At 44.7% G+C, this 26861-nt stretch overlaps 1 protein-coding gene across 4 annotated transcripts; it reads left to right on the plus strand.

Moving 5' to 3' along the window:
* Positions 1–214: 214 nt before the first annotated feature.
* On the plus strand, positions 215–26856 carry LOC311101982 (myosin-7-like; the record flags this gene model as incomplete). 4 transcript variants are annotated; one of them, XM_084143207.1, is made up of 37 exons in its annotated part: positions 215–415; positions 751–894; positions 989–1145; positions 1227–1254; positions 1346–1451; positions 1903–1995; positions 2420–2483; positions 2573–2671; positions 3040–3143; positions 3237–3375; positions 3492–3610; positions 3805–3954; positions 4059–4229; positions 4404–4722; positions 4827–4900; positions 6836–7041; positions 7141–7264; positions 8173–8309; positions 8399–8654; positions 8885–9127; positions 9206–9382; positions 9493–9638; positions 9716–9806; positions 9887–10276; positions 10388–10514; positions 10613–10731; positions 10820–11016; positions 11187–11370; positions 21825–21990; positions 22102–22226; positions 22312–22620; positions 22730–22933; positions 23265–23561; positions 23706–23810; positions 23921–24016; positions 24110–24244; positions 26836–26856. In XM_084143207.1, 37 exons carry the CDS (start codon positions 215–217, stop codon positions 26854–26856), a joined length of 5823 nt encoding a protein of 1940 aa, XP_083999333.1. The 4 variants fall into 4 exon arrangements, with proteins under 4 accessions (XP_083999333.1, XP_083999334.1, XP_083999336.1 ...); XM_084143208.1 differs by having other exon boundaries at positions 4404–4713; XM_084143210.1 differs by having other exon boundaries at positions 4404–4713; positions 4842–4900.
* Between the last annotated feature and the right edge of the window lie 5 nt (positions 26857–26861).

Here is a 26861-nt window from a genome sequence, read left to right on the forward strand (position 1 = left end):
CAAACCATGGCAACAGTGAGAGGACAGCCACATGTAAATCAGGAAGTTTAGCAAATTCAACCTAATAATAATAGATACATACCTGCACAGATTTAAGAATGGGGGACGCGTTGATGGTAGAGTTTGGGGCTGCGTTAACTCAATCCTTGTACTGTATGTAATATGTACATATGTATGTATTCAATGCTCTGTTCCTGCCTTTACAGGTTTAAGGATGGGGGACAGTTTGATGGCAGAGTTTGGCGCCGCAGCGTCCTATCTGCGTAAGTCAGACAAGGAGCGTATGGAATGCCAGACTAGACCCTTTGACATAAAGAGAGAGTGCTATGTGCCTGACCCTGAGGTTGAGTACGTCAAGGCCACAATCACCAGCAGAGATGGGGCTAAAGTCACTGCTGATACTGAGTTTGGAAAGGTAAATATTTTAGTGAAAAACATTTCTGGAAATCATAAGATAATACATTTTTGCTATTAGGATAACTCTATGTTTTGATGAACTATTATTTATTAACTGAATTGAGTTATGCGCTTTAATGTTTACTATTCAAATTATTCTCACAAGAGATAATAAAAAGCAGAATCCTAACTTGAGATCTTTAACTTTCATGCAAATCAGACATTACATGTAAATGAATAATTTGTGAAAATTCAACACTGTGTGTTATCAATCTCAAGTTAGGATTTGTCTCAAATGGAATACCTCTACACCTTGAAAATGTAACAAAACAATTTCATTTTATTTTCCTTTAGACTGTTACTGTGAAGGAGGACGACGTCCACCCCCAGAACCCGCCAAAGTTTGATAAAATTGAGGACATGGCGATGTTCACCTTCCTGCACGAGCCCGCTGTGCTGTTTAACCTCAAAGAGCGTTACGCAGCCTGGATGATCTACGTAAGTAATGACCAGTCTGCTAATATCTCCATTAAATCAAACCTTCATTCAATGCATGAAACTAAATCTGCAGCATCCCCCTCGTCTTCCACAGACCTACTCAGGGCTGTTCTGTGTCACTGTCAACCCATACAAATGGCTGCCAGTGTACGATCAGTCTGTTGTCAATGCATACAGAGGCAAGAAGAGGAGTGAAGCTCCACCTCACATCTTCTCCATCTCTGACAATGCCTACCAGTACATGTTGTCAGGTAGAATATACTTTCCATTTACATTGACATCAAAAATGACATTTATAAATGACACATTTACTGATACTTCTCTTTCAACAGACAGGGAAAATCAGTCTGTTCTTATCACGTAAGTACATCAACCAAAGGTTATATCCATTTGAGGCTATTTCAAATTAAGAGGATTTCTGAGACATCAACATTTGTATTTTCAATCCCAGTGGAGAATCCGGTGCTGGAAAGACTGTTAACACCAAGAGAGTCATCCAGTACTTCGCCAGCATTGCTGCTGTTAGTGGAAAGAAAAGTGCATCAGATGAAAAAAAGGTAAAATAGAATGCAAATGTGTGCACCGCTGCTGCTAAATCGTGGCCACCACAATTTCTTTTGTTGACTTTTTAACTAACAATCACTAAAATAAAAACGAAATAATCAGGGAGAATCTAAAATTCCCAAAATGTCATGTCATGGGGCCCTCATTGATTTTTTAAAATAATGTTTGAGTCACTCAGATAGCATAAGAACAAGGCATAAGCCATGGCATAATGTGTAGAATTGTTGAAGGAAATTACCTTTAAAACTGAATAAATAATAATCTCAGCCACATGGCAAAATGTATAGAATTGCAGGAAATTTGCTTTGAATCTCTAAAACCACGCCATTTGCCACTCCCCCAACATTCTTCATGGCTGAATGAGAATATGTTGACAAAATAAAAAATGTGTTCATACAGATTTTTATTGCATCATTTTAACACTATATGGTTGTTGGTTTGTAGGGGACCCTGGAGGATCAAATCATCCAGGCCAATCCTGCACTGGAGGCTTTTGGTAATGCCAAGACCATCAGGAATGACAACTCCTCCCGATTTGTAAGTTTGGTCTTTGTTTGCATTTAAATATCATTTAAATCTTATCAAACATGTTCAACTTATCTGTTATCTTCTGTGTTTGAGTTTTATTAGGATCTGGATTTTATTTCAATATAATTACTTGATGTCATGACGTCAGCTAATCTGGCTCAGGTCCATCAGCTAATATTCCCTTTTGGGACTGTATGTGTACAACAGAGCTGGGTTTAAATAGTATTTATTTACTTTTAAATACTTTCAGTGTTTGATTGAGCATGCATAGTGCACCAGATAGGTGGGATTTAAACTTTTAGGACTATTCCATCAGTTCCATTACACCATGCAAGATCAATTATGTGTTATAAGGTATTCAAAAAGAAAACAAATACTACTTGAACCCAGATGTAATGTGCTCATTAATTTCTGCTTTTACAATAACTTCCAGGGTAAATTCATCCGAATTCATTTTGGAGTCACTGGGAAGCTTTCGTCTGCTGACATTGAGACTTGTGAGTACAATACTCAATTTGCCCAGGTTTGAACAGATCTCTTTGACAGGAAAAACATTAATACCAAAAGCACTTTCCATACTGATCAGATCTTCTGGAGAAGTCACGTGTAACTTTCCAGCTCAAGGCTGAGAGAGACTATCACATCTTCTACCAGATCCTGTCCCAACAGAAACCAGAACTGCTGGGTGAGTATTGAATCATCAAACTGAGTAGGGTTGAGGTCAATTCTGGATTAAACTGAACATTTCTGATTAAATCCAATTAAATTCTTATGATGTAACCAGCCCAGGCAGTGTGCTACCCCCATCCCTCCACTGTAAAACTCACAACACAATATAGGTGATTTATGTCGTAACATTTCCTTTGTCCATCAGAAAGGTGCAATTATTTAAATGTCGTTTAAGCACACAACACTGAAATTCAATGCACACAAAACAATCTCCAGCTGCAGTTTTTCTAAACTCGATTAGGACTAATTTGTCGACCTGCCTATGTATAATATAACACAATGCCAATGAACACAAATTAAACTGAGCTGTTCAATTATTTTCAGAGATGCTACTCATCACCAGCAATCCCTATGACTATGCCTTCATCTCCCAAGGAGAGATTGCTGTAACTTCCATTAATGATGCAGATGAGCTAATGGCTACTGATGTGAGTAAAATATGTACATACTATATACTGTATATCCAATAATATTCCAACCCCTTCTCCAATTCAAAACAATTACCTTTAATTCGGAACTAGGATGCCTTTGATGTGCTGGGCTTCTCCCAAGAGGAGAAGAATGGCATGTATAAATTGACTGGTGCCATCATGCACTACGGCAACATGAAGTTTAAGAATAAGCAGCGGGAGGAGCAAGCAGAGGCAGATGGCACTGAGGGTGAGTGCTGAGGATTTACAACCTCTCACTTCATTATAAAGTAATATCTGAAAAATCAGAAAATCAAAAAAATCTGTTATATTGCCTCTTCCAATCATAAAACATTGCCTTTCTAGATCTTGACAAAGCTGCATATCTGATGTGCCTAAACTCTGCTGACGTGGTCAAGGGCTTGTGTAACCCAAGGGTCAAAGTTGGAAATGAGTGGGTCACCAAAGGTCAGAATGTCAACCAGGTGAGTCTCCCAAAAAAGTAATTAATATTCAGCATAAAACTTGTCTATAAAGTTGCTAAGATGTTCCTACGTGTCATTCCCCATTGAGCATGCTTTTTAGTCCAGGACTAGGCCTAATCTGTTTCTAGGAAACTGTCCCTATGTGTTTATGTTGAGGCTATGTTTTGGTATTTTATTTTCTTAATATTTTGTAGGTGTACTACTCTATTGGTGCACTGGCAAAGAAAATTTACGAGAACATGTTCCTCTGGATGGTGATAAGAATCAACCTTACATTGGACACTAAGAACGCTCGCCAGCACTACATTGGTGTGCTGGACATTGCTGGCTTTGAGATCTTTGAGGTGAGTGTTTGATGTAAATTTGATTTTTTAAAAGGACACATCATGAAATGATTTAACTAAAACATTACAGCTGACAAAATAAAGTAACTGAACTTCCCTTCCAGTTCAACACCTTTGAGCAGCTGTGCATCAACTTCACTAATGAGAAGCTGCAGCAGTTCTTCAACCACCACATGTTTGTGCTGGAGCAGGAAGAGTATAAGAAAGAGGGCATCGTCTGGGAGTTCATTGACTTTGGCATGGACTTGGCTGCCTGCATTGACCTCATTGAAAGGGTTGGTGGCTTCAGTTGTGCAGTAGTTTATATGATGTGTACAGAGTCATCTTTGAGATTTCAAACATTACAAGGGCAATCTTTATAAATGTGCTTCAATGACAAATTATTATTTTATTTATTCACAATGCTTTTCCCTTAGTATTAATTTATTTTCATTCATTCCTTCCACTAGCCCATGGGTATCATGTCCATCCTTGAAGAGGAGTGCATGTTCCCCAAGGCCAGTGATAATACATTCAAAGCTAAGCTGTATGAAAACCATCTGGGCAAAAATGCATGCTTCCAGAAGCCTAGGATTGTTAAGGGTAAACCAGAGGCCCATTTCTCCATGGTTCACTATGCTGGCATTGTTGACTACAACATTGGTAACTGGCTGGTGAAGAACAAGGACCCCCTGAATGAGACTGTGGTCGGACTGTTCCAGAAGTCAAGTCTTAAGTTCCTGGCCAACCTCTTTGCAAACTATGCTGGTGCAGAAGGAGGTACTATGTGTTTCTATCTGCAAAGACTACAACACACTAAAATAAATAGCAATCCACAGTATATGATAGTAGCAATAATAGTATATTTGAATTGTTATTTCATTATCATACAGCACCTGAAGAAAAAGTGGCTGGAGGAAAAAAGAAGAAAGGCTCTTCCTTCCAGACTGTGTCTGCATTGCACAGGGTAAATCTGAGCTTAAATCAATATATTTTGGATGTTTTCACATGGAAGATTATTAACAAATGTATTATATTTGAACTATATTTGAGATGACTGTCACACCCTGGCTATGGGACTCTAGTTGTTGAGCCAGGGTGTGTTTGTTCTATGTGGTGTGTTTCTATGTTGGGGGTTCTGGTTTGTTGTTTTCTATGTTTGCCTTAGTGACTCCCAATCAGAGGCAACGAGTGTCAGCTGTTCGTTGGTTGTCTCTGATTGGGAGCCATATTTAAACTGTCTGTTTTTCATTCGGGTTTGTGGGATTTTGTTCGTGTTGTAACCATAGACGTCACGTTTTTCGTTTGTTGTTTTGATCGTGTGATCATTAAATAAATATAATATGTTCACCTTCAACGCTGCGCATTGGTCCTCCTCATTAGACGATCGTGACAGAAAATCCCACCAAGATGTGACCAAGCAGCGTGTCCAGGAGCCATCGCCAGGGAGATCCCTAACAGATCTCCTTCGCCTCCTCGACTGGGTCAAGCCGAGTGAGGAGGAGAAGGGCTTGACCTTGTGGCAGAAGGGCGAAAGGCTGGCGAGGGACATGGAGACCTGGTCCACGGGTAGGGGAGACTCCCAGAATTTTTTTAGGGGGGGGCTAGCGCCGTGGACGACGGGCCAGCAGGAGACCGCGGCAGAGCGGGCAAGCGGATTGGCAGAGGAGGACGCCAGGTTACGGGAGTCACTGGTCACCAGGGGGAAGGAGGTTGTAGAGGCACGGCGAGAGGTACTGGCGTGTGTTGCCAGTCCGGTCCGGCCTGTTCCTGATCCCCACGTAGGGCCAGTGGTGTGTGTTCCCAGTACGGTCCGGCCTGTTCCTGCCACTCGCACCAAGTCAGTGGTGCGCGTCGTCAGCCCGGTCCGGCCCATTCCTGCTCCCCGCACCAAGTCAGTGGTGTGCGTCGTCAGTCCGGCACGGCCCGTTCCTGCTCCCCGCACCAAGTCAGGGGTGCGCTTCGACAGCCCGGTCCGGCCCATTCCTGCTCACCGCACCAAGTCAGGGGTGCGCTTCGACAGCCCGGCTCGGCCAGCTCCTGCTCCCCACACCAAGCCAGTGGTGTGCGTCGTCAGTCCGGCACGGCCCGTTCCTGCTCCCCGCACCAAGTCAGGGGTGCGCTTCGACAGCCCGGCTCGGCCCGCTCCTGCTCCCCACACCAAGCCAGTGGTGTGCGTCGTCAGTCCGGCACGGCCCGTGCCTGTTCCACCGGTGGCTGGTCCGGCACCGGTCAGAGGCTTCACTTAGGAGCTAGAGCAATCCGCTCCACCAGTGTTCAGTCCAGCTCCGGCCAGCAGGGCCAGACCGGACCAGGGGTACTTTGGGGGGTTAGAGAAGGAGTGGGGGTCAAGCCCGGAGCCAGAACCGCCGCCGAGGAGGTATGCCCACCCAGCCCTCCCCTGTTTTGCTCTTTTTGAGGCGCGGTCGCAGTCCGCGCCTTTAGGGGGGGGTACTGTCACACCCTGGCTATGGGACTCTAGTTGTTGAGCCAGGGTGTGTTTGTTCTATGTGGTGTGTTTCTATGTTGGGGGTTCTGGTTTGTTGTTTTCTATGTTTGCCTTAGTGACTCCCAATCAGAGGCAACGAGTGTCAGCTGTTCGTTGGTTGTCTCTGATTGGGAGCCATATTTAAACTGTCTGTTTTTCATTCGGGTTTGTGGGATTTTGTTCGTGTTGTAACCATAGACGTCACGTTTTTCGTTTGTTGTTTTGATCGTGTGATCATTAAATAAATATAATATGTTCACCTTCAACGCTGCGCATTGGTCCTCCTCATTAGACGATCGTGACAATTGACAGTATGTTGTGGATTGGCATGTTAGCATTAAATGCCACTGTGACTTGTAAGGTACTTGGAGACTCCTTCACTGATGGAAAATTCAACATTTGTCATACTCACAGGAGAACTTGGGTAAACTCATGACCAACTTGAGGTCTACTCACCCTCACTTTGTACGTTGCATCATCCCCAACGAGACCAAGACTCCTGGGGCCATGGAGAATCCTCTGGTCATGCACCAGCTGCGCTGTAACGGTGTTCTGGAAGGCATCAGGATCTGCAGAAAGGGCTTCCCCAACAGAATCCTGTATGCTGACTTCAAACAAAGGTAAAAATAATTATTCATTTCCTTTCCAAAATAAATTCAACTGCTTACCTATTCAGGTGTTCCATTTTTGAAGATAATTGCTTTCTAATTTAAATTCAGATACCGCATCCTCAATCCAAAAGCTATCCCTGAGGGTCAGTTCATGGACAACATGAAGGCATCAGAAAAACTGCTGGGCTCTTTGGATATTGACCACACCCAGTACAGATTAGGACACACTAAGGTAAATTATCTAATGGTGCGTTCGTAACCAACTGGGAAGTGGGAATTTACCACATACGACTCTAAATAACCCACTTGAACTCCCCTCCAAATGGTAATTACTAGTGGGAAACTCGTCTATCATCCTGAGCTCCCACTTCTTGCATATGCTGACCTCTTGACGTCACCTACTAAGGAAATGACCTCGAAAACAACATTTTCGGACAAAACATTACTTATAAAAAACAATCTATTAATATGGATGTTACTTTTAGTTTATGGATTACGCAGCTTGTAGGCCATTAATCACTTGGCGTTTCTAAATGAGTTCAAAGCACGTGCATCCAGCTGCTGGTATTTACGACTTCACAACTGGTAAATTCACACCTCCCACTTGGTTACGAAAGCAGCATAAATTGCAGGATGGAAAAGTAGCAGTAATTATGGGGTCTAAGCAGTATATTACCAATACTCCACCATCCAGCCAACCTGAGCAATGCCTCTTGAAATAACTGCTGCTATATGACTGATCATGCTTATCTCATGTCATCTGTCTCTAGGGCAAATGGGTCAAGTCAAGATATATACATTTATACTTGGTATAGGGCCTCAACGTCGTAGATCCAGATCTACAGTAGCAATTAAAAGCCTAGTGGCCATCCTGTTTGAGATGGACTTTCTGTTTTTAAAGACCTTGCCAAATTTAGTAACTCTTGGTCAACATGCTGGGTCTGAAGTTGTAAAATCAATTGCTCAGTACAGGGAAAATAGTGGTCAATATATAAATCAGCAATCTAAACATGACTGCCAAGATTTGTAAATCTGGGGGATACCACATTCAAATTATTTATGGTCAACTGTCAGAAAAATACAATCCTACTAAATACAAGACGATCCATGCACCACATTATCTCCTTTGTGTATCTTTAGGTGTTCTTCAAGGCTGGTCTCCTGGGTCTACTTGAGGAGATGAGAGACGATCGTCTCGCTCTTATAATCACTGCGTTCCAGGCCAGATCACGTGGTCTACTTGCCAGAATTGAGTTCCAGAAAATGGTTGACCGCAGGTAGAAATGAGAATAGCTTAAACTTTTGCAGAGAATATGTTATGGGTGAGGAATGGCTATATTAACTATATTTTATTACAATTTTGTAGGGATGCCTTGCTTGTGATCCAATGGAACATTCGTGCCTTCATGGGTGTCAAGAATTGGCCCTGGATGAAGCTGTACTTCAAGATCAAACCTCTGCTGAAGTCAGCAGAGACTGAGAAGGAGATGGCCAACATGAAAGAAGAATTCCTGAAGCTTAAAGAGGCTTATGCTAAATCTGAAGCCCGTAAAAAGGAGCTGGAAGAAAAGATGGTGTCCCTTCTCCAAGAGAAGAATGACCTGCAGCTCGCTGTCCAAACTGTGAGTAACTTTAACTGCACTACAGTTATTTTGCTACAGTCACATCTTTGGTCAAAATGGCCTTTCTAGTTAGCTTTTAGCTAAGAGCTAACAAGAGAGAGAAGAGACACGATTTGCTAAATAGATACATACAATCAGTAGAGCATTTGTCGATCATTTGTAGTGTCACCAAACAAACTTCTGAGCATTGGAGAATTCGACTTACTTACAATATATTGACACATTGACAGCAAGAAGACACTATTGTTGATGCTGAAGAGAGATGTGAGGGTCTGATCAAAAGCAAAATCCAGCTTGAGGCCAAAGCCAAAGAGCTGACAGAAAGACTGGAGGATGAGGAGGAGATGAATTCAGAGCTAACTGCTAAGAAGAGGAAGCTGGAGGATGAGTGCTCAGAACTCAAGAAGGACATTGATGATCTGGAGCTCACTCTGGCTAAAGTGGAGAAGGAAAAGCATGCCACAGAGAACAAGGTAAACGCTTTCTTGTGTTGTTAAAACTCAAATTAATTAGTTTTTAGAAAGTGTAATGACAATGTTCTGTGTCCTTAGGTTAAAAACCTGACTGAGGAGATGGCAGCTCTGGACGAAATCATTGCCAAGCTGACCAAGGAGAAGAAGGCGCTGCAGGAGGCTCATCAGCAAACGCTGGATGACTTGCAAAGTGAGGAGGACAAAGTCAACACGCTGACCAAAGCCAAAGCCAAACTGGAACAGCAAGTTGATGATGTGAGTATCAAATAGGAATTCATAAAAATTACAACAAAATTAGTTATATCCTCAAAATATGCTACAGTAAATTGGTTACTCTGAATATTGGTCAATATATATTTTATCAGCTTGAAGGGTCTCTGGAGCAAGAGAAGAAGGTGAGAATGGACCTTGAGAGAGCCAAGAGAAAGCTGGAGGGAGACTTGAAGTTGACCCAGGAGAGTCTAATGGACCTGGAGAATGACAAGCAGCAGCTGGAGGAGAGAATGAAGAAGTAAGATCACAGATCAAAACGTTTTTACAAAGTATTATTCAATAAAAAACACTAAAAATGCATATTCTTCTCAACAGGAAGGACTTTGAGATGAGCCAACTCAACAGCAAGATTGAGGATGAGCAGGCCTTGGGTGCCCAGCTTCAGAAAAAACTGAAGGAGCTGCAGGTAATTCAAGACAATTGTTGAAAAAATTTACTTGTTAAAGTTACATTTTGAATAGATAAATTTCATTCCTACCATTTCAGGCCCGCATTGAGGAATTAGAGGAAGAGCTGGAGGCTGAGAGAGCTGCCCGTGCCAAGGTGGAGAAACAGAGGGCAGACTTGGCCAGAGAACTAGAAGAGATCAGTGAGAGGTTGGAGGAGGCTGGTGGTGCTACTGCTGCCCAGATTGAGATGAACAAGAAGAGGGAGGCTGACTTCCAGAAGATGCGCAGAGACCTTGAAGAGGCTACTCTGCAGCATGAGGCTACAGCTGCCACTCTGAGGAAGAAAAATGCTGACAGTGTAGCTGACCTGGGAGAACAGATTGACAACCTTCAGAGAGTGAAGCAGAAGCTGGAGAAAGAGAAGAGTGAGCTCAGACTGGAGCTGGACGATGTGGTCTCCAACATGGAGCAGATTGTGAAGTCCAAAGTATGTGGTATCATTGAGCAATCTAGAAAATGTATGCTTTTTCTCAACATGCTTTTTAAAGATGCAATCTTGTGATGCTGTTCTGTCATTCAAAAACAAATCTGCTTTTAGACAAACTTGGAGAAAATGTGCCGCACTCTAGAGGACCAGATGAGTGAATACAGGACGAAAGCTGAGGAAGGACAGCGATCCATCAATGATTTCACCATGCAGAAAGCAAAGCTTCAAACTGAGAATGGTATATTAACAAAAAACCTGGACATTCACATGAACAGCCACAATAAATAACCAGATTAAGTAATATAATTTTAAATAATTTAAATTGCATGAAAACAGGTGAACTTGCCAGACAGTTGGAGGAGAAGGATTCTCTGGTCTCCCAACTGACCAGAGGTAAGCAGTCCAACATTCAGCAGATTGAAGACCTCAAGAGACATTTGGAGGAGGAAGTCAAGGTATTTAGACAAAGAATGCAGTGTCCTTTATCTAACCACATTTATCTTCCAGCATAATTACAGATCCTTTTTCAAATTTCCTTACCAGGCAAAGAACGCACTTGCCCATGCAGTGCAGTCTGCTCGCCATGACTCAGATCTGCTGAGGGAGCAGTATGAGGAGGAGCAGGAGGCCAAGGCTGAGCTGCAGCGTGGCATGTCCAAGGCTAATGCTGAGGTGGCTCAGTGGAGAACCAAGTATGAAACTGATGCCATCCAGAAGACTGAGGAGCTTGAGGATGCAAAGTAAGGATGTTTTCTTACTTTCTCTTATTTTTCAGGCTATTGAACCTTGGCTGAAAGAGCGATACACAAATGTACATGATGAATAATACATGGATTACCTGTTATACAACCATTTGGACAGAAAAAAAGTCAGCTGTTCTGAAATGTGTTTCTCATCTATGCCAATCTAGGAAGAAGCTGGCTCAGCGTCTGCAGGATGCAGAGGAAGCTGTGGAAGCTGTAAATGCTAAATGTTCATCCCTGGAGAAGACTAAACACAGACTCCAGAATGAGATTGAAGATCTCATGGTGGATGTGGAGAGATCCAATGCAGCTGCTGCCTCTCTGGACAAGAAGCAAAGGAACTTTGACAAGGTAAGAAAAAAACATATGTAATACACAAGTCCTATTAGCCTTCGTTATAGTACATGAGGGGCGGCAGGTAGCCTAGTGCAGTGGTTTTCAACTGGTACGTTTTTGGAACACTCACTTATAAATGTGTCATTTGGAATGCACATGGAATTTTGGCTTGGGAGTACAGTGCTTCCAGAATGTATTCATACCCCTTGACTTATTCCACATTTAGTTGTGTTACAGCCTGAATTCAAAATGGATGAATTAGATTTTTTTTCTCACCCATCTACACACAATACCCCATAATAATAAAGTGAAAGCTTGTTTTTAGAAATGTTTGCACATTTATTGAAAATTAAATACAGAAATATCTCCTTTAAATGATTTTTAAGACCCCTGAGTCACTACTTTGTAGAAGCACCTTTGGCAGGGATTACAGCTGTGAGTCTTTCTGGGTAAGTGTAAAAGCTTTCCATACCTGGATTGTGCAACATTGCCCATTAAGGTCTTTCAATTCGTAGTTGATCATTGTGAGACAACAATTTTCAGGATGTTCAAGTAGATTTAAGTCAAAACTGTAACTCTGCCACTCTGGAACATTCACTGTCTTCTTGGTAAGCAACTCCACCGTAGATTTCAAATCAAATCAAATGTTATTCGTCACATGCGCCGAATACAACAGGTGTAGACCTTACAGTGAAATGCTTACTTACAAAATAAGTGTTAAGTCAAAAATAGTTAAGTAAAAATTACAAATAATGAAAGAGCAGCAGTAAAATAACAGTAGCGAGGCTATATACAGGGGGTACCGGTACAGAGTCAATGTGCGGTTGCAATACCAGTCAGTGATGCAACCAGTCAGGATGCAGCTGTAGAACCTTTTGAGGATCTGAGGACCCATGCCAAATCTTTTCAGTCTCCTGAAGGGGAATAGGCTTTGCCGTGCCCCTTCACGACTGTCTTGGTATGTTTGGACCATGATAGTTTGTTGGTGATGTTGACACCAAAGAACTTAAATAATAATAATATGCCATTTAGCAGACGCTTTTATCCAAAGCGACTTACAGTCATGCGTGCATACATTTTTTTTTTTTGTATATGGGTGGTCCCGGGGTTCGACCCCACTACCTTGGCGTTACAAGCGCCGTGCTCTACCAGCTGAGCTACAGAGGACCACAACTTGAAGCTTTCAACTTGCTCCACTACAGCCCCGTCGATTAAAGTCCCTGGCCACTCTGGATAAGCGTTTTCCTGTTTGCTTATTGCCTTATACAGTTCATTGAGTGTGGTCACCAGTAAAGCACCCCCACACCATCACACCTCCTCCTCCATGCTTCATAGTGGGAACCACACATGCGGAGATCATCCGTTCACCTACTCTGCGTCTCACAAAGACACGGCAGTTGGAACCAAAAATCTCAAATTTGGACTCATCAGATTTCCACCGGTCTAATGTCCATTGCTCATGTTTCTTGGCCCAAGCAAGTCTCTTCTTCTTATAGGTGTGCTTTAGTGTTGGTTTCTTTGCAGCAATTCGACCATGAAGGCCTGATTCACGCAGTCTCCTCTGAACAGTTGATGTTGAGATGTGTCTGTTACTTGAACTCTGTGAAGCATTTATTTGGGCTGCAATTTGAGGTGCAGTTAACTCTAATGAATTTATCCTCTGCAGCAGAGGTAACTCGGCTTCTTCCTTTCCTGTGGCGGTCCTCATGAGAGCCAGTTCTATATCGTGGAGCTCCGCCCCATAGGGGAGCTCTGCTCCTATTGGTTTACCCACTGCCCTAAGGCAGCATCAGCCTGAGACAAAATTATGCACACACCTGCAGCCAATAGGAGTACAGGTGTCCCTATAAGAGGGGATGCCTCCCCTCAATCAGCCTCCCTTTATCTTCAGCGACTGGACTAGACTGAAGAAGCCAAGAAGACACGAAGAAAAGACTCAGGACAAAGATACGCCGTCGATTTTCCAGTTCATCGACGTCGTCCTAGAATGAGCACACCAGGAGATTTTCCACCCCCAAAAGCTCTTTTCAGAGCTCAATGCAGATGCTCCTCCATGGCGGCCGGTGACTCCCACGACTTATGTTTCGTGTGTTTAGGGTCCCTGCATGCCAAAGAGGGCGTCTGCAGTCCCCCTAATTGCGCCTCCTGCGCCCTCCTTTCTGTAAAGGAGAGGAAGCAGCGTTGGGCGTTTTTTAGGGAGGATATCCCCCTAGAGGACGTGCTGTTGATTTTAGCCTCTGCTTCAGAGGCGTCATCTGACCGCGCAGACTCGGGACGATAGGGACTTTGAGGATGAGGCTGACATTCTAATGCAACAGTCAGACCCCGTCCCTCATACCTTTAAGCCCCCCTATCCTTTGGATAGAGAGAGGGCTGGTAGTTCCTATGACGACACGGGCTCTGAGAAATCAGAAGCCCTGTCCTTCGCTGCAGCATCTCTGAGAGCGGATTTTCCGGGTCTCATAGAGAGAGCTGCCAGACGGTTGGAGATACCGCTGCCCCCTATTCCCTCCGCCCCGGAGGTTGATTTAATGGAGGGCGGCCCGTACTCCAGGCCAAGAAGAGCGGCAGAGCCATTGGCTCCTGCCATGCCTTCATTGGCCAAATACGTCGAGGGCTCATGGGAGGCACCTTTAGCGGCGCGTTCGCCGGCTAAAACGTACCTCCCATTCACTAGAGTGGAGGGAAGGTTCCAGGGCCAAAACAAAGGAATCCCTAGGTTAGAGAGCGCCATGGCAGCGTATCTCGTACCGGGTTCGAGTCCTTGGCCCTCTTCCAAAAAAGCCATGTTGCCATCTCAAAAGGACCGCCTCACAGCGCAGCTGTTAGAGAAGTCCTTTAATTTGGGAGCCCAAGCTGTAGCAGCAGCTAACAATATTGCCCTCTTGGCAGCCGCTCTGTCCCGTTTAACCACGGGTAAGACAGAGCTGGAGCCAGAGGAGGTGGAGGAGGCGTCCAGGATTTCTGGCGCCATCCTACACCTAACACAGGCATCGGCCGTCTGCTCGGGGAGGTCCATGGCCACCTCGGTGGTCGCGGAGTGACACCTCTGGTTGTCTTTGACGACCATGAAGGAAGCAGACAGGACGTCCCTCTTGAACGCCCCCCTCTCTGACGACGGACTTTTCGGAGTCGCCGTCAAGGAGGCGACGGAGAGGTTTTCAAGACTGGACGAGGAGAAGAAGCAGTTGGCCAGACACTTGCCATTGGCAAGGAGGTTAGGCCCTGCGCCGTCACAAGGACCATAGACTTCCGCCCCCCAGAGTAGACAAGGGTCTACGGCGAGGCGGCGTATCCGGCGCCAGTCGGCGGCCACAGGAGGCAGGAGAGCGGGCCCAGCCCCCCCAGTAGCCACGGTGGCCCCGTTGCAGCCGGCAAGGGAGGTGGTGAAGATGCCGACCTGGGCCCCCAAGGGAGGCCACAAGAGGAGGCGCACATGACGGGACGCGGGGGAGCGGATGGAGGTCACGTCATCTTTGAACGCGACCACTGTTCCCCCCCACCCTTCGGTTGAAGGGATGGGTGATGATGCTTATGCTGTTGTTGATGTATGTAATAAAGAGTTGGCTCCACCTGACTTTGTCAAAAAAGAGCCCCTTTTCCATAATACGTCCGAGAGCGTTCAAATCTCACCCTCTCTCACCTACCACTCTAAACGCCGTTTAGCCCACCAGGGGTGCGTTGCTGAACAGGCAGTTAGAGTAGGTACACATAACACTTCAATAAGAAGTGCGTCACAGAGCAGACAGCAGTCTCTGTCAGATTCTGACATGATGACGCAGTCGCTATTTGGGGATGGCGCACTATCACAGACCAAGGTCTCTGTTAGTGCGATTCAGACCCATGCTGCGTTCACGGAGGGCCCGATTACCACGGTCACGACGGTGCCCAGTGTATCGGCGCCCCCACTTCTCTCTGAACGCCCCATTACTCACCACACTGAGCGTAGTTCAGCCCACCGAAGGTGCAGAGCTGAACGCACACAGGAGGTGAAAGGAGAAAAGATACCGAGACGCTGTCTTGGTATATCTCAAAGAGACCTCACATTACAGACTCCAAGGAGTGTTGTAGTGAGTGCCTCTCATAGCAGGCTACAGCCTCAGTCAGTTGACATGAGGACACAGCCACGGTTTGGGGATGGCGCACTATCGCAGACTAGGGTCTCGGTTAGTGCGATTCAGACCCACGCTGCGTTCACGGAGGGCCGGATTTCGAAGGTTACGGGAATAACTGACGTATCTGAGCCCCCACTTCTCACAGAACGCGCTAATACTCACACAGAGTGATTCAACCCACCAGAGGTGCAGAGTTGAACACACACAGAAGGTGAAGGCTAAGAAGGTATCAAGGCGCCGCCTTGGGTTACCTCATAGAGACCTCATATTACAGACTCCTAGGAGTGTTGTAGTGAGGGGCTCTAATAGCGAATTGCAGACATCTACGATGACGCAATCGCTTACTGGGGATGGTGCCCTGTCGCAGGCTGTGGCCTCGGTCAGTGCAATTCAGACCCGTGCTGCGTTCACGGAGGGCAGGAATTCGACGGTTACGAGATTAACCGACGTTTCTGCCCCCCCTTTGGGTTCAGAACACACCAATGTTTCCTCTCCCTTTCATGGGAGGCCCGCCTTGGGCTGTTCCACCTCCTCAGTGTCGAGGAACAGCGGCGGCAAGGGCCATAGAGGAATACAGGTCCGTCCTACTGAATGTACCACAGCTTCGCGCTCGGCCACTTTCTCTGCATTGCTGGCAGTGGCAGCGAAGCTGCACCCTCTCACGCTGGCTAGAACAGACGTTGCAGAAGGGTTATGCTCTCCAATTCCATCGGACCTCACCCCCGTTCAGGGGAGTGGTGGAGACTGTGATGAAAACGCCAGAAAAAGTGGCCGCTCTGGTTTCAGAGATTACGGAACTTTTGGCGAAGGAGGCGGTCACAATGGTTCCCCATGAGCAAAGGAACAAGGGGCTATATTCGCCCTACTTCCTGGTGGCCAAAAATATGGGGGGAATGAGGCCGATATTGGATTTACGCATTCTCAACGAGAGCGTAACCAAACGGCCCTTTCGAATGCTAACGACAAAACGTCTACTGGAATGTGTCCAGAAAGGAGACTTTTGTATGAGCATAGACCTAAAGGACGCGTACTTTCATGTGCCGGTACAGCCGCATCACAGGAAGTTTCTGCGATTCGCCTTTCAAGGGGTGGCGTACGAATACACGAGGATGCCATTTGCGTACGCCCTGGCACCTCACACATTTTCCAAGTGTGTGGAGGCGGCATTGGAACCGTTGCGTCGTCAGGGAATACGGCTATTAGCCTACCTAGACGACCTACTGGTTCTCGCCCTGTCAGCAGAGCTGGCGATCACTCACACAACACAGACAGTGATTCATCTCACACGTCTGGGGTTCGCTGTGAATTGGAAAAAGAGCGCCCCCTGGCCCAGTCATCAGATTGTCTACCTGGGGATACAGCTAGACACTGTAACGATGAGGGCTCGAATTTCGGACCCTCGAAGGGTAGCCTTGTTGCTAGCCCTGAGGAAGTGTCGTCCGAATCACACGGTGACGGCGCTGTCGATCATGTCACTCTTGGGTCTCATGTCGTCAGCCCACTCTGTGGTTCCGCTGGGACTCCTGCACATGCGCAGGATACAGCGATGGTTCGCCCAACTAAGACTAGACCCAGTGCGTCAACGTCATCGGTTGGTGGTGGTTCCCCTCTCGCTCAGTGCAGATCTGAACTACTGGAGAAACTCGCGCGTTCTCACGCACGGAGTCCCGATAGGCAAAGTGTCCTCCTACATCCCAGTGTTCACAGATGCGTCTCTGACGGGATGGGGAGGGACATGTCAGACCCAAGCGATAGGAGGTGTGTGGCCTCCTTCGAGTCGCCACATCAATCATTGGAGTTGGAAACGGTTCGACTGGTTCTGACCCACTTCGCGTCTACCCTACGGGGTCGCGATGTGCTGGTCTGGTCAGACAACCGGACCACAGTAGCCCACATAAATCGCCAGGGAGGAGTCAGGTCTCCTGCTCTCCACAAGGCGGCAGAGGAATTGTGGCTGTGGGCTCACGAGCACCTTCGCTCATTGAGAGCAGCACACATTCCGGGCTACTTGAACGTAGGAGCAGACCTCATGTCAAGAGGGGGTCCTCGAGACGACGAGTGGTGTCTGCATCCGGACATTGTTCTCCAAATTTGGGAACAGTTCGGGAGAGCCGAGGTGGATCTATTCGCGGCGATTTCAGCTTGTCATGAGGGGTTTGGCAGAGACAATGTCTTTAGCCACCCTCTAGTGAAACGTTTCCTTTTAGGAACGCGGCGGCTTAGGCCAACACCTAGAGCCACGCTTCCTCAGTGGGATTTGGCTTTGGTACTCGAAGCGCTATGTAAGTCGCCGTTCGAGCCATTGAATCAAATACCCCTCAAGATGCTGTCTATTAAGACAGCACTGTTGCTCGCTTTGACTACGGCTAAGCGTGTTAGTGATTTGTGTGCTCTTTCGACGAGACCCGACTGCCTAGCCATTAATGGCGATCTGAGCAGAGCGGTGTTACGTCCTAACCCGGCATTTGTGCCGAAGGTTATTAGGAGTTCATATAGATCACAGACCGTGGAGCTGTGGGCCTTTTCTCCTCCTCCTCATAGAGAGAGGAGTGAGGAAAGGCTCCATCGCCTGTGCCCGGTACGCGCCTTGGCGTGTTACGTCGAGCGCACAGCAGCGATTAGGTCATCGCCTCAGCTGTTTGTGTGTCACGGTGCGGCTGCACTAGGGAGACCACTTTCGAAACAGCGTCTGTCTCATTGGCTTTGTGAGGGCATTAAGACAGCTTACGAGGCAGCGGGGCGACAATTGCCTCAGGGTATCAGAGCTCACTCCACTCGTGGAGTAGCAGCTTCTACTGCCCTTTTCAGAGGAACAGGGGTAGAGGATATATGTAGAGTGGCGTCATGGTCAACACCGTCTCCATTTATCCGTTTCTATCTCTTGGATATGTCTTCTAACTCTTTGGCTCAGTCTGTACTCAGCGTGGCTGAAGGGAGACTTTGAGCTAAATGGAGAGGAATGCAGGACTGTAGAGACAAGGTCTCTTTCAGGTCCGCTTATGATAGAAGGACATATTTTTGGCATGACTCCTGACTGACAGGTTTCAGTACAGTAGAGGGCATGTATTGATCTGCCCACCAGTGATTCACTGGAGTGGGGCGGCATGATGAGGGATAATAGTGGTAACTTGGTTACGATGCTATTAGACCGGTCATGTTTATTTGACGGAATGTGATGTCATCTATCTGCTGGTTCAGATTAGTATGAATCATGTTCTGGGATCTGCCCACTAATCTCTGGAGTTCCATTGATTGAGTGAGGCGGCCTAACGTATACACAATGTAGAGTGACACGTTGTGTCATTCCATTAGTGGTCGGTAGTATTGTAACAGAATATGAGGTACCATCTATCTGCTAGTACAGATTAGTGTGGCTTATATTCTGGTGATCTGCCCACTAGTCATTGGTGTTGCCATTGGACTAGGTGGGGCAGGTTTTTAACCGATGACGCAGTATATGGTGACACTTGTAAGGTTACAGTGGTCACAGTACTGCGGGACTTGGTTTGCAGCCATTGCTAGGCCTGACCTTTTCATTTCGATGGGAAGTGTTGGGCTCGGCAGGGAGTACATTTTGGAGCGCTACACTCCGCCTTAAACCAATAGGAGCAGAGCTCCCCTATGGGGCGGAGCTCCACGATAAAGAACGATTAGTTACCGGAGTGTAACTCCAGTTCTATGAGTGGAGCAGAGCCCCATAGGACTTAAGGCCCTGTCGACCCTCTCTAGTCTCGCTGAAGATAAATATCTCGGGAGGCTGATTGAGGGGAGGCATCCCCTCTTATAGGGACACCTGTACTCCTATTGGCTGCAGGTGTGTGCATAATTTTGTCTCAGGCTGATGCTGCCTTAGGGCAGTGGGTAAACCAATAGGAGCAGAGCTCCCCTATGGGGCTCCGCTCCACTCATAGAACTGGAGTTACACTCCGGTAACTAATCGTTTCATCATAGCGCTTGATGGTTTTTGCGACTGCACTTGAAGAAACTTTCAAAGTTCTTGAAATTCTCCGGATTGACTGAACTTCATGTCTTAAAGTAATGATGGACTGTCATTTCTCTTTGCTTATTTGAGCTGTTCTTGCCATAATATGGACTTGGTCTTTTACCAAATTGGGCTATCTTCTGTATACCAACCCTACCTTGTCACAACACAACTGATGGGCTCAAACGCATTAAGAAAGAAGAAAATCCACAAATTAACTTTTAACAAGGCACACCTGTTAATTGAAATGCATTCGAGGTGACGACCTGATGAAGCTGGTTGAGAGAATGCCAAGAGTGTGCAAAGCTGTCATCAAGACAAAGGGTGGCTACTTTGAAGAATGTCAAATCTAAAATATATTTTGATTTGTTTAACACTTTTTTGGTTACTACATGATTCAATATGTGTTATTTCATAGTTTTGATGTCTTCACTATTATGTAGAAAATAGTAACAATAAAGAAAAACCCTTGAATGAGTACAGTGAGGGAAGAAAGTATTTGATCCCCTGCTGATTTTGTACGATTGCCCACTGACAAAGAAATGATCAGTCTATAATTTTAATGGTAGGTTTATTTGAACAGTGAGAGACAGAATAACAACAACAAAATCCAGAAAAACGCATGTCAAAAATGTTATAAATTTATTTTCATTTTAATGAGGGAAATTAGTATTTGACCCCCTCTCAATCAGAAAGATTTCTGGCTCCCAGGTGTCTTTTATACAGGTAACGAGCTGAGATTAGGAGCACACTCTTAAAGGGAGTGCTCCTAATCTCAGTTTGTTAATGTATAAAAGACACCTTTCCACAGAAGCAATCAATCAATCAGATTCCAAACTCTCCACCATGGCCAAGACCAAAGAGCTCTCCAAGGATGTCAGGGACAAGATTGTAGACCTACAAAAGGCTGGAATGGGCTACAAGACCATCACCAAGCAGCTTGGTGAGAAGGTGACAACAGTTGCTGAGATTATTCGCAAATGGAAGAAACACAAAAGAACTGTAAATCTCCCTCGGCCTGGGGCTCCATGCAAGATCTCACCTCGTGGAGTTGCAATGATCATGAGAACGGTGAGGAATCAGCCCAGAACTACACGGGAGGATCTTGTCAATGATCTCAAGGCAGCTGGGACCATAGTCACCAAGAAAACAATAGGTAACTCACTACGCCATAAAGGACTGAAATCCTGCAGCGCCCGCAAGGTCCCCCCTGCTTAAGAAAGCACATATACAGGGCCGTCTGAAGTTTGCCAATGAACATCTGAATGATTCAGAGGAGAACTGGGTGAAAGTGTTGTGGTCAGATGAGACCAAAATCGAGCTCTTTGGCATCAACTCAACTCGCCGTGTTTGGAGGAGGAGGAATGCTGCCTATGACTCCAAGAACACCATCCCCACCGTCAAACATGGAGGTGGAAACATTATGCTTTGGGGGTGTTTTTCTGCTAAGGGGACAGGACAACTTCACCGCATCAAAGGGACGATGGACGGGGCCATGTACCATCAAATCTTGGGTGAGAATCTCCTTCCCTCAGCCAGGGCATTGAAAATGGGTCGTGGATGGGTATTCCAACATGACAATGACCCAAAACACATGGCCAAGGAAACAAAGGAGTGGCTCAAGAAGAAGCACATTAAGTTCCTGGAGTGGCCTAGCCAGTCTCCAGACCTTAATCCCATAGAACATCTGTGGAGGGAGCTGAAGGTTCGAGTTGCCAAACATCAGCCTCGAAACCTTAATGACTTGGAGAAGATCTGCAAAGAGGAGTGGAACAAAATCCCTCCTGAGATGTGTGCAAACCTGGTGGCCAACTACAAGAAACGGCCCGCCACAAGGAGTCGCTAGAGCACGATGACCAAGTAAATCCCCCCCGGCCAATCCCTTCCCTAACCCGGATGACACTGGGCCAATTGTGCACCACCCTATGGGACTCCCATCACGGCAGGTTGTGACACAGCCTGGGATCGAACCCCAAGGCTGTAGTGATGCCACAACACTGCGAAGCAGTGCCTTAGTCCGCTGAGCCACTCGGGAGGCTGCAGAATGTTTTATCCTGTCAAAGTGTCCCATGATTCAAAAAAGGTTGGGAACCACTGGCCTAGTGGTTTGAGAATCTAGCCAGAAAACCTGGTGCGGAGTGAGCTGGCAGCCGTAGGATTGCTGGCATCATCCTACATCCTACCATCACCTGCCGTTGTGGCCTTGAGCAAGGCACTTAACCCCCTAACCCATTGCTTCCAGCCCTTGTGTGTCTCAGGGGGTTGGCTTGTGAGCATAAAGACACATTTTCGTTCTCTGTAAGTTAATGGACAATAAAGTACTTAATCATACACTGTATTCAAACTACTTAAAATACCTGTATGATTTTCAGGTCCTGGCTGAGTGGAAGCAGAAGTTTGAGGAGTCTCAGACTGAGCTGGAGAGCTCCCAGAAAGAGGCCAGATCTCTCAACACTGAGCTCTTCAAACTCAAGAACTCTTATGAGGAGTCTCTGGATCATCTGGAGACCCTGAAGAGGGAGAACAAGAACCTCCAAGGTTAGAGCATAATAATTAATGGCCTATATAACTTAGTCAATAAAATATTTATATGTTATAGAGATCAGTTATCCCAAAAATATTCTGATGTACAACTATATTTTTCCACAGAGGAAATTTCTGACCTGACTGAGCAGCTTGGTGAGGGAGGAAAGAGCATCCATGAGCTGGAGAAGATCCGTAAACAGCTAGAGCAGGAGAAGGCTGAGATACAGTCTGCTCTAGAGGAAGCTGAGGTGAGAATAGAAAACATTTACAGATTGTGAAAGTACCAGAATTTAACCAAGATTTTACAAACTATGGGTGGCTGTGTTCTCATAGGCCTCCCTAGAACATGAGGAGGGCAAGATCCTGAGGGCTCAGCTGGAGTTCAGTCAGGTGAAAGCTGACATTGAACGGAAGATGGTGGAGAAGGATGAAGAAATGGAGATGAATAAGAGGAACCAGCAGAGAGTTGTGGATACCCTGCAAAGCTCCCTGGAGTCAGAAACTCGCAGCAGGAACGAAGCTCTCAGGCTGAAGAAAAAGATGGAGGGAGATCTCAATGAGATGGAGATTCAGCTCAGCCAGGCCAACAGGCAGGCATCCGAGGCCCAGAAGCAACTTAAGGGTCTCCATTCCCATCTGAAGGTATTACTTCCACACCATTGAATTAAAAACATTGCTTGTGCATTCAGAAAAAGCCAAACCACACTGTGAAACAATACAATAAATATAGTAAAATCAATTCTCTCTACAGGATTCTCAACTGCAGCTGGATGATGCTCTTCGTAACAATGATGACCTGAAGGAGAACTTTGCCATTGTGGAGAGACGCAACAACCTGATTCAGGCTGAACTGGATGAGCTGAGAGCCCTGGTGGAGCAGACTGAAAGAGGCCGCAAACTTGCTGAGCAGGAACTGCTGGATGTTAGTGAGAGAGTTCAGCTGCTCCACTCGCAGGTAAGACAGTAACATAGAACAATTAGTGTTCTCCTTAAAGCTGGAATCCTTAATGGTGAAACTGCCACGTCTGTTTGCGATATTACAACAACAAAAGTTACTGCAAATGACAAACACTGTTTTTTTCCGTTTGGATATCATTGCAAGCACGATAAAACAGCAGAAAATGTACTGTAACATGTTGTGTGACGCTCCTCTACTCTGCTTTGTCAACAAAACAATAACAATGGCGGTTGCCGCTGTTTCCCCTACTACGGATTCCATCTTTAAATGTCTGCTACTTGAGGTATGTAGAGGTAATATACAAATAATTTGTCATAAACATGTGTAGAACACCAGCCTACTGAGCCAGAAGAAGAAGCTGGAGGGGGACACATCCCAGCTTCAGAATGAAGTGGAGGAGGCTGTGCAGGAGTGCAGAAATGCTGAGGAAAAGGCCAAGAAGGCCATTACTGATGCTGCCATGATGGCAGAGGAGCTGAAGAAGGAGCAGGACACCAGTGCTCACCTGGAGCGCATGAAAAAGAACATGGAGCAGACCATCAAGGACCTGCAGCACCGCCTGGATGAAGCTGAACAAATCGCCATGAAGGGTGGCAAGAAGCAGATCCAGAAGCTGGAGGCCAGAGTATGTGTCTAAGCTACATTCTCTTCTATTAATTCAATGTCACATTTCATATTTCTAGTCATATTTCTAGCTTCAATATTGAAAGTACTGGTAACTAACAATGTAATTGGAAATGGTGTGTTAACATTGATCATATCTTTCTAGGTGAGAGACCTAGAGAGTGAAGTGGAAATGGAGCAAAGGAGGAGCAGTGATTCTGTGAAAGGAGTCCGTAAATATGAGAGACGCATCAAGGAGCTCACATACCAGGTACATCATAAACTTTAAGTTGACAGGGCACAATTAACTTTAAGATGCTCAGAATCACATGTAAGATACATATACAGTATTACTATTTTTTCCATTCTTTTTGTGTGCAGACTGAGGAAGACCGTAAGAATTTGAGCCGTCTGCAGGACCTGGTGGACAAACTGCAGCTGAAGGTCAAATCCTACAAGAGAACTTCAGAGGAGGCTGTAAGTAACCTTCTATCATCCAACCGATGCATCTGTAAATTTCAAATTGTTTTTTATCCTAGAAACTTTAATTATATTTAAAAATTTTCACAGGAGGAACAAGCCAATGCCAATTTGGGCAAGTTCCGTAAGATTCAGCATGAACTGGATGAGGCAGAAGAGAGGGCTGATATTGCTGAGTCTCAGGTCAATAAGATGAGAGCCAAGAGTCGTGATGCCGGCTCCAAGGTCAGTAAAGTTACTTTTTCAAGAGTCCTAAAGGATCATTTGCAGACTTCCCTTGTACTGTAGTGTCCCAATGTACAGTGCCTTGGAAAAGTATTGATACCCCTTGGATTTCTTCACATTTTATTGTGTTACAAAGTGGAATTAAAATAGATTTAACTGTAATTTTTTGTCAAGGATCTACACAAAATACACACACAATCTATGCATACTCTGTAATGTCAAAGATGAATAGAAATGGAAGTGTTCAGCTCCCTGAGTCAATACATCTTTGGCAGGGATTATAGCTGTCAGTCTTATTGGGTAAGTCTTTAAGAGCTGTATACACCTGGATTGTGCAATATTAGCCCATTATTCTGTTCATAATTATTCAAGCTCTGTCAAGATGTTGGGGATCATGGCTAGACAGCAATTTTCAAGTCTTGCAATACATTTTCAAGCCGATTTAAGTCAAAACTGTAACTTGCCCCAATCATACAGCTTTGCATTTAGGCAAAAAAAGTATATTCCTTTGCTGTGTTTTTTATTTTTGTAGTATTAATTTTGTTCTGTATATTTGTATTTTTCTTCTATGTCATTATTGTGGAGTCACTACAATGTTGTTGATCCATCCTCAGTTTTCTCCCATCACAGCCATTGAACTCTGTAACTTGTTTTAAATCACCTATGGCCAAATGTTGACACCCCTGAGCTGTTTCATTCCTGTCCTGCAGCTCAGTTCAGAAGGACGACTTTGATGTGTCTGGATGGTTTAATACATAATCCACAGTATAAAATATTAACTTGACCATGCTTGAAGAGATATTCAATGTCTGATTTGTTATTGTTACCCATCTACCAATTACTGCACCTCTTTAGCAGGCTTTCGAAAAGCTCCCTGGTCTGTGTAGTTAAATCTGTGCTTGAAATTCAATAGTTGGCTGAGGGACCTTGCAGATGTATGTATGGGGGATAGAGGAAGGGTTAGTCTTAAAAAACGTCATGTCAACCCCTATTTCACAATGTTACTCCTGAAATGATTCAGGCTTGCCTAAACAAAGGGGCTGAATATTAATGCCACAACTATATTTTAGTATACAATTTGTATTAATAAAAAATCTAATTTAATCCCACTTTGTAACACAATAAAATGTGAAGAAATCCAAGGGGTATGAATACTTTCGCAAGGCACTGTACACGAAAAAAGCCTTAACTTTGAAAAGCGTTAAGGCATATTTCATCAACTAGCTATTCATATTATCATTATATATATTGTTATTCATAATTGATAACAATGCATGTTTATTCATTTGCTGCCATCTATTGTGTTCTAAAACTATACAGGACAAGATCAAGGGACATTTTCATTGAATGCTAATAGTCAGAATGGTGTCATGGATTTATTTTCCATGAACATTTTGGCTAAATCGTTGTATTTAAAATATAGAAAAATGATATCAATAATACCTCCGGACGAGGACCAACATAGCTGATAATGTTTTTTGAGAGGAGTTCCCTTTTAATTGTGGCTAAATCTAGAATTGTTTTAGATCACTCCTTGAATCTGTGCGGCAAACAGCTTTAACAGTTGTAACTCATTTCTGTAATACTGTAGTTGAAGAGCAAAATGTATTAGTGTTTTTTTTATTCTTTAATTGGACGTTATTGCTCCTTTTAAACATTTGGTAAACTCTTAGAGTTGGCTATTACACAGTAAAGAGAATCAGATACATTTACATTTACGTCATTTAGCAGACGCTCTTATCCTGAGCGACTTACAAATTGATGCATTCAACTTATGATTGCCAGTGGGACAACCACCCAAATTAATATTATTATTATTATTATTACTTTTTTTAATGGGGGGGGGGTAGAAGGATTACTTTTATACTATTCCAGGTATTCCTTAAAGAGGTAGGTTTTCAAGTGTCTCTGGAAGGTGGTCAGTGACTCCGCTGTCCTGGCGTCATGGGGTAGCTTGTTCCACCACTGGGGTGCCAGTGCAGCGAATACATGTTTAGTATCTGTATGGGGACAGCATGATGTTCATAGTGTATTCCATACCATAATACACATACCTGTTGAAGTTTCCCATCATATATTTTAAGGACACAGTATATGGCAGGATAAAATATTTTCCTTTACACAGTAGTATTCAAATCTTCTAATAATCCATCTATCTTCTCTGTCACAGAAGGGAAAGGATGAGGAGTGAGGCCAAGAGTTGTGATGCTGACTCCCAGGTCAGTTATTTTAATGAAAATATTCATAATTTGTAAATTCCCTCGGTATGACAACCGCCTCTACCTCAATAGCTCTGTAAGTATTTGATGTCCAACAGCCATACTATTATTCACATTCTATATATTTTTTTTGAATATTGTATAGGACAGGATCAAATATGAATTGGATTATTGTTCAGAAACATAATTTCAAAAGCATATCTTGGTTTCAGTGGTCACTTTCTGTACTATGGCAAGCAAAATTGTTTTTTATAAATGATTTATTGGAATAGTTGATGGTAAGATTTACATGAAGAACAGTATTTAATCAGACATTTTTCAGAAAATACAGAATAACATTTTCTCAACCTTTATTTATCTTCTTTGTCACAGAAAGGACATGATGAAGAGTGAAGCTC

The sequence above is a fragment of the Coregonus lavaretus genome (assembly GCF_964263955.1).
Source record: "Coregonus lavaretus genome assembly, chromosome: 2".
NCBI lineage: Eukaryota > Metazoa > Chordata > Actinopteri > Salmoniformes > Salmonidae > Coregonus > Coregonus lavaretus.